The sequence below is a fragment of the Manduca sexta genome, unplaced genomic scaffold, assembly GCF_014839805.1.
Source record: "Manduca sexta isolate Smith_Timp_Sample1 unplaced genomic scaffold, JHU_Msex_v1.0 HiC_scaffold_2926, whole genome shotgun sequence".
NCBI classification, from domain to species: Eukaryota; Metazoa; Arthropoda; class Insecta; order Lepidoptera; family Sphingidae; genus Manduca; species Manduca sexta.
In genome coordinates, this window is record NW_023593940.1 from 9,245 (window position 1) to 18,268 (window position 9,024).

Sequence of the window (9,024 nt, forward strand, 5' to 3'; positions counted from 1 at the left end):
TGTGTATAATAGATATGAAGTGCATGATTCTTTCACCCTTGATAGGCAATCCTTATACATCTTTAAATTGCAGCACTATATCAACTCACAGTTTGTCAAATCTACGACATAGTCACGAATCAATCGTCTAAAATGTCAAATTCGTTTGCCATAGGTATGACGAATATCGAACGTACCTTAGAAGACGAATGAGTACAAAGCCATGAGCGCGGCGCAGAGGCAGGGGGCGAGGTTCATGGCGCCTGTATGGGCCGAGTTGGGCGACTGCGGCACGGGCGCCGCGTCCAGGTCGCACGCTGACAACAAGCGGACTAGCTCGTCGGGGGTTGGACCGCCGTCGGCTGTCGGGGATTCGTCTCCTTCGCCTGGGGAATATAATAATACTACGTCACACCAATAACATCTCAACACAATATTGTGCAATTAAATAAATATAAAATGTCTATTATTTTGTATAAAGACGGGAACGTTTAGACAGTTAGAGTTCAGATGATATTGGTGCCTATAAAAACCGCAAAGTAATAGTCAATAGTAATAGATTTTTGTGGCTAGATATTTAATTACTGCTTCCAGTTTGAAAAATAAAAGTAATAAAGATATGGGAGCTGGTTAATAAGGTTCTCGTGTGGGTGAGCAGAGGTGTTAGTGTGTGTACCGGTGGCGGCGGCGCTGGGCGGCGGCAACGGCGGCGCAGTCGATGGGCGCGGTGAGGTCCCACATCTGCGCGGCGCCGGAGCGGTGGCCGCACAGCAGCAGGCGGCGCGGCCGCAGCGCGCCCTCGCACTCCGCCACCACGAAGCACGACACCGCCGACCCGTCCACTGAGCGGATCGTGCACACCCTGCGCATGACACATCCGTATTACGTCACAATACGATTGGAACGAGTTATGTAGCTATGTTAAAATGTACTGACTACTTTTAAACATGTGTGGATTATTTGTTACAGCTGGACTTTTCTATGTTTAATCTTACAAATAGTTATGTATGGTGTATGTTTTATTGGCTGTCCAAATAAATAAATAAATAAAGAAAATTGTGCGGATTGATTAACACATACTTTTTGTGTCAGATATAAATAGATCTTGGTGTGTTTTGCTGAACAGTAAAGTATCACATTAGAATTAATTGCGTATCAAATACATATTTTTTGAGATACTAATCGGTCCAATTAGTAATGAATAACATAAAAATATAAACAGTGTGTTCATTGTAACTGTATGTTATTTGATTATTAACAAATACTTCAACAACGAGCAAAAAAAAATTATGATATTAAAATGTAAAAATAATAATTTGCTCATAAATTATTACCTTTTACCATTTGAAGCAAGCCGTACATATAATGTATCCGTATCTGGTACCACTTTTTGAATGAATATTTGCTCCTCGTCCTGTTCGCCATATGGACCTGTAAAAGCCTTATTTGTAAAATATATAAACTATATAGGACATATTAAACAGAACAAAATAACAACACTATTAAGTCAATGAATTCATCATGGACTTAATGATGAATTCATGGATTTAGTGTTGTTATTTTGTTCTAGTTATTACCGCAGTCGTTATGTGGTTGAGCAGTAGGCGCCTCTAATGCCAGCACTTTGAAGGCGGCGTTGGGCGTGGTGCCGGGCTGCGTAGATATCATGCCGCGGAACCGCGTCACGCGCCACGAACGCACGTGGTTGTACTCGCTGCACACCGAAATCAAGTAGTTCTCTGATAGAGATACCTGTAAATCGATAAAATCTTAGTCTGTCTTCTATTAGTGAAATCTGTGAGTCGATAAATATAGAAGATTTTTACACTGACAAGCTCTTATGCGTTATGAAGGGATTATATTGCATACTACTCTACCTTATACTACCCTTTGCTGGCGGGTTCACCCGCCTGCACCTGGGTAATAGTCATACTTTATTCTTTCCTATGTTTCAAGCTTATTTCATACTAAACTTCAGCAAAATAAGTCCAATTGTTTAGCCTTCAAACCGTAACAGATTGACAGAGTTACTTGAGCATTAATATTAATGTAATATGGATGAATAGATGGACGCCATACTACAAGTAGCAAATGCTATCTTTATTTTCACTAACCACGAGAGTGAACGTCAGTAGTAGGCATTGTACAGTATTTATCTATAACTGTAAAATGAAAAGGGCCATTCATTATATTTATATTAGAAATAACACAAATATATGTCCATAATTAGGTTATCACATTGCTCTGCACTGGTTAGGTATTAAATAATGTCGATAAGATTATAATCTGTGTCAATAAGTTACAATACTGTATATTTTTGCAATACAAAAAAATATCAAATTTCTATGCATATTTTAGATGGGTTTGTGAGATTCATAAAATTTTACTCTGTTGATGAAAATTTACAATGCACACAAAATTTGCCTGGCATTGTAGCTCATTTTTTTATCAATTATCTATGCATTCAATAAGTCATATACGTATTGATAATAGTATTTAAATGTAATTGATTTTTATTCTAGCATGACAGTGACTTCACTACACCTGATGCCAAGTGAAGCCAATGGAACATTTCAAACACCAATCGATGTATCCTCCAATCGCCATAATTATGCCGGCCGGGTTAATTGCATCACGCCTATTTACCTTAGTAATAGGACTCTGATGCACCGTAAACGTCTGGAACAGTTGTGGGCCGTGCCCCACCGTCTCCGGATGTTGCACGATCACGCGAACGGAGCCGTAGCGCGTGCCGTACGCTATCTCGATCCAGTTGCCGCATAAATCTGTTCAAAGATAGTAATATATATGCTAATATTGTACGGAAAGTCAAAGGTATTTTGAATATATTTGTAAAAGTTTATTGAAATCTATATACTGAATTAGAAGAGTTTTTACTATTTTTAAACGAATATTGTGTAAATTAAAGGCCTCAGTAATAGATTATATGTGTTTGAAATAAATAAACAATGTTTTGTCTCGCTTTTCTTGCTTTAAATTTCATTTAACATGACAACAAAGGTTTGACTAATATTACTGAAGTATACAACTTTTCTTATTAAGGCGGCATGTAAATAATATCGAAAAGTATTTGTAAGCTCATACTAGTTTTTGGTGTGAGGTATACAGATATAGCTGTGATTGGTTCTTGGTTAGGGTCTTTGTACAGTTGCGTGACGAGAAGATCGTTGTCCTTCATTCGCAGTGGGAACTTTTGCATATCTGGAAAAACATAAGGTATTCTATACTGTAATACATAATAAATAGAATTACATTTTACTTATCAATTATTTATCGAGGATAATATCTACAGCTGTATTTTTAGAAGCATTATCGGATTTTTATATTGTTTTAAAAGTTTTTCTATTAACGATACAATTAAATCTTTTTTATCAATATGATTAGCGGCACTACAACTTATATCAATGCAATTTATGACTGCTAAGTTAATGAATTAGACTTTTATTTATTGAATCTTTACCGATATCAACTTTCTTGCATATAATCTCTATATAGGATGTGAACTATCTCTTTGACGATAGGGTAGCCCCCTAACACATCATGAGACAGAACAAACAAAGGCGAAAAGTGGGTGCCCTGGTTGCACCTCTGCTTAAACCTTCGGTGATAAATGCGTGATGTATATTTTTGTTTCCTTTAATATCTTTACTTTATATTAGAGGTTCCCGAAATTTTTTCTTCTCAAGGACCCCTTTCAAATTTTTTCTGGTTCCGGTGGACCTGTTTTTTAAGCTTTGCAGAGAAAGTGTATTACAAATCGCGGGGGGTTATGTTGGGTTGGGGTTACCGTGCTTCTTACGACCTCTGTCAATATTATCTACCTACATTGATACATGAAGTGAAGCCAACATTTTAAGTACTTTTACTTTCAAAACCAGATAAATTTTCGTGGACTCCCATTTTTCGGTCACGCCAACGTAGACCCTGTCAAGTCTCCAGTGGTCCCCTGGGTCTCCCTGGACCACTTTGGGAATCAACGCTTTATACAATAGTGAGGGACCAACAGAAGGAATAATCTATATCGATTGATATATTAATAGGATTATTATCGATTTTGCATATTGTCCATTATAACTCACCTATATAATTAATAGCTCCCGTAGCAGTGCCGAGGAGTAGGAACGAGCCGGCAGTGTCGTACGTAGTGAGATGCGCTACATCCTGCGTCTGCCAGTGTTGCGTGCTGGTGTGCCACACGCCGGCCTTGCTGCGACTCGCGGCGCCGCTCAGCGCCACTAGCTGAGGGCCCACGAACAGAAGATGTTCTACGCGGACACCGAGGTTGAAAGTACCTGAGACAGTAAGATCCGATTATTATGTAGGCAGTGCTATGTACTATGTGCTATGTATCGGCGGTCGATACAGTTGTGCCGGCCTGTTCGATACATGATTAACAAAAAGAAAAATGTAGTTGTTTAGAAAATGTATGCTCTATTATTAGTTTTCTAATTATCAGCAGCATATGCTGATGCATTTAAGTTGCCTTAAAATCTTCCATTTCAAATATTACAACGAAATATATTTTGTAAGAACATAATTTAATCTACACCCTGTATATAAGTGAGTAGTGACCCTCTAGAATCTAGATCACAATTTTTCCGTAGTTTAATTATAATTTCTTTGCCACATTTGCATATTCACTTACCAATGAGCGTCATCCTAGTGGGCTCGCTATGCGTAGAGAAGGCCCACAGTCTCACAAACGGCCCGCTCGCGATACCGAGCATGACGTCAGTGCCGGTCGAGTTGTTACCGCTGGAACCGCCGCCGCCGCCGCCAGTCTTCGCGTTCAACGCTATCCTCTCAATAACTGACTCCTGGACCGGCGATTGGAATACAACGTACCAGCCGCATGAGTCTGTCAATCTGAAAATAAAAATAGTTATGCACATGAGTATTTTTTGTAATTCATGATAGAATAAATTATGGTGAAAAATATATAGGTTAACTTAACAGGGTGTTCTAAAATTATTTTATTTTATTTTATTTAAGGAAAGCTTACAGACTAATAACAAATAAAGTAAATGACATTTGTAGGTAAAATTAAGTTGCTAATTACAAGCTTACCAATAAATTAACAGTATAAATATGCGATACAATAATTGAAATCACAGCCAGGGTGTACACAAACCCTCTATAATGATGATGCCACTACATACTACTCAATGAGTAAGAATAATAAAGGCAAAGTCACGAAAAATCGCAGAAGTGTTATTAAATTATATACCTATATGTGTGCTACCCATTAGTTTCAGATAAGTTACTAGCAAATGATAAAAAAAAATTAAGTTGCTAATTTGAAACACTTTCATGTAAAGAATTCAAATGAGTAATGCTCAATGCCCGTAAGCTTTTTGTAATACCTGTATCCTGTGACATAATGTGTGAATGCAACAGCTATCCAATTGTGATGTGCTTTTATTATTTGTACTTTCATACTGTCTGACCATGTGTTCACTGAAAGTAAAGAAGCAATACACATACATTAATTAGTTTACTATATTAAGTAGTAAAAAAACGTTTTGTTTAAAAAAATCGTATTTACTTTCAGGCGGTCTGTGGCCTTTGTGACAGTCTGCATTGCCGAGAGAAGCGGCTCTTGAGTGTCCTCTACCGCATCGACTAGAAGTTAAAAAAAATATTCAAGTACTTACTTTTATAAATTAAAATTGTCATAAAGTTCGACATATCAGAAGAAATTTTAAGCTACAAATACCTTTTTATAATTAATCCTTTGTTTAGATTTATTGATTACACCAAAAACAATGGAGATAATAATTTAGTGGGCAGGATATTATTTTCTAAGTTTCGTAATCTGAATATTATATAGCAAACAGGTTTTCTATTATTATCATTAACAATATGTTTTATTGATGAGTCAGTTCATAGGTTAGTCAAGTTGATATCATCATAACTATTAAAAAAACATGCTGTATACTGATCGTCAAAGTTTGATTACTATAAAAACACCCTATATAATCCACATTAACCTTAATTGGTCCTGTGAAGGTATTCTTCCGACAGTGCGCAGGTCAAGCGAGGAGTTCCTGGAATGTGTCCTGTTGACTGGTACCTCTGTGCTTGATGCTGTGGAGTTCTTCCTTGAGCAACTGTTACCGTTCCTTCCATTGTTGCTGTTACTGATGGATGTGTTTACTGGAATGTTAAATCTCGTTAAAGAGTATTCTTAAGTATTTTTTGTTAAGAACTTAAAAAAATGCAAACTGTAGGTACATTTTCCAACAGGAATGCAATTCAACATTAAGTAAACTTTTTCTTCTAAAATTTAGATACTTATTTCTTAAAATGGCGAATTTGTAAGTGTGAGTTTTGACGATATTAAAGGACTATAATGTTCAAAAATAACAGTTATTCTATGCAACAAACATTAGTCAAGGTCGCCACAGGCTCTCAACCGCCGCACAGTGTCTATTAATAATTACTCATCACACAAACACATCATCATCATCAGCTGCAGGATGTCCACTGCTGTACACAAACATATAATCCAACCAAATACAAAAGTCAGACTCTAATTCTATCAAATTAATGCTAATCAAATAATTTATATTTACATTAAGCACTTCAATATTACCTGAAAAAAAATATTTAAACCTTCTGAAAAGTCCCTAAACATAATCAGCATGCTATCTGATGAGTAAAGTCGACTTTTCATACCTAAATACTCAGATGAATTAAATATGACATGTTGAAGAAATATTCATGTTTGATCTTGCTGTGTTGATAATATTCAGTATGATAATGAAGCATTGTTACCAACAATACTGACCTATATATTGAAACAATGTTTCTTTGTTTATATTCTCTAATTACTGATAAGTATTATTATTTTACAATATTATATTGTTACAACATACATAACTAACTCTTTCTGGATCCAAAATGTTTGCTATAAATAAATAATATTAAAATACACATAATAATAATAATACTTTAACTCCAAATGTTAATTGCACATTTAAGTTATATTGGCATTAAAAAGATTTATTTTGATAGAAGCATGTCTCATGCTGACTTTTTATTTTCCATGATATGTTATCACATTAAATCATTAAGGTTAGTAATATCAATGTTATTGGTTATTAATCAGATATTTTATTTATCATACTTACATGATGGTGGTAGGTATCCATAGAACAAAACATCACCACAAGAGGAGTGATTCATCTCATCACACAATGCCAGCCTTCTACTGAGAGGAGTGATGCCAAAGTAATCACATTCATGCCTCAAAGCTCTTATGTTTACATCATTAAGGTCTATATCACGGGTCCTTAGAAAGTTCAGTATCAAACCAAATAAGTTTGGGTCTCTGTCTATGAAGATTGCCCCATTTTCATCTCTGACTGTGGGGATGCGCCACTCAGTAGGGCTGTGAAAAATGTGTCTGGCACCCATGTAAGTGTGTGCCATGATGTTGAGAATCTGCAAATAAATATAACATGTTATACCCACTTTATTGTATTGTACTTCCAAAAGTTGTTGAAATTATGGATACTCAGAAACATTTTAAAGTTAGGTTGATTACTTGACAAATAATCCTATTCATAAAATAAATAACTATTTGTCAGTTCGTATTATTTGAATTGCATGATAAATATATATATCGCATTAGTTAACATACAGAAAGCGCAGAAACGTAGTAACATAAATAATACCGGAAATATTAAAAAGATACAATATATCGTGTATAAAATTTTATTAAAATAATTTTAAGGCCACGATTTCACATAAATCAAAACCATAACTCATTTTGTGATGTCAATTTTTTGTTTATACAAATAATTACGCTTAACTATATGACTTAAGTTCAGTTTAAAGGATATAAATCTTTGTTATTATAAAGTCTCACGCACTTTCTATTAAAACAATAGATTCATACCTTGTTCCACCGACGTTTAAATTTACAATCTCCTGGTACTTAGACATTTGTTACTATTGTTCAAATAGTTTAATATATACGAGTGTACTAGACGCAAAATATCAACTTGAATTCATTTATGATTTTTATTTATTTCCGAAGTATTCGTACCTTCACAAGATGTCAACGTCAACAAACATTAAACAGCTGTCATTTTGGATTACAGCGAGCGTATACATTCGAAAATTCCGTTTCTGAAATCAGATCTGAAACGGATCATTATGAAATTCCGGTATCTTTCAGTCATGTTCTAATTGAGCGTGACGTTGGCGAGCGTTCTGGAATTCATTCACTTTTATTTAGTTAACAGTAAAAGTGCTAATAAGTGGAAGTATAATTAATTTATTATTAATATATCAACATATTTTGTCGTGCATCATATTCTAGCATATCACATTTGAAGCCGATAGGATATGTTATAATGTTACTAATGGTAAATAATGTTACGGTCATTTTAGTAGTTTTTTATATCGTGAATGTCACGTCGCGTCGTACTCCTATCTTTTCGTATCCGAACGCGAACACCTTCTATTGTTTTTGTGATTGGCAATTATTTTGAGAGAGACGTGTCCTTCTGTCAGTGAGCCAAAAAGTCAATTTCACTTTGGAGTTGAATTGTTGGAACTGATGTATGAAAATAATATTGTTGTGAACGTAGAGATTATTTATTAACTTAGTGAAGGAGCGAGATGCCGTCCACCGCCGTTCCGAAGTCTAATAATGGCCAAAATAGGGGTATATTTAAAAACACTGCCGGCAGTAGCACGCTCATCACTGTTACGGTATTGTCACTGGCTTGGCTGGCCGGCTTCGCGTCCCGGCTTTTCGCTGTGATACGTTTCGAAAGTATAATTCATGAGTTCGATCCTTGGTACGTACTAAAGACTTTTATTGGTGCAATAACCTGAAAAAGTTTCTTCATAAATTACGCCAAATTCGATTTTTCCAGGTTTAACTATCGCTCCACAGCGTATATGGTACAGCATGGTTTCTATAATTTCCTCAACTGGGTCGATGAGCGCGCGTGGTACCCCCTGGGTCGAATTGTGGGGGACCGTATACCTGGTCTAATGATCACGTCA

General features: G+C 35.9%; 1 protein-coding gene across 1 annotated transcript; it reads right to left on the bottom strand.

Annotated features, from left to right (window-relative positions):
* Positions 1 to 233: 233 nt before the first annotated feature.
* LOC119192559 (BTB/POZ domain-containing protein KCTD3-like) lies at positions 234 to 8,074 on the bottom strand. The gene is given in 15 exon segments (XM_037446372.1): positions 234 to 254; positions 256 to 371; positions 666 to 841; positions 1,314 to 1,410; positions 1,557 to 1,731; positions 2,626 to 2,765; positions 3,085 to 3,201; positions 4,080 to 4,292; positions 4,646 to 4,866; positions 5,364 to 5,457; positions 5,546 to 5,622; positions 5,991 to 6,156; positions 7,134 to 7,379; positions 7,382 to 7,446; positions 7,904 to 8,074. Coding segments are annotated over 15 exon segments (1,971 nt in total). The 5' UTR covers positions 7,951 to 8,074.
* Between the last annotated feature and the right edge of the window lie 950 nt (positions 8,075 to 9,024).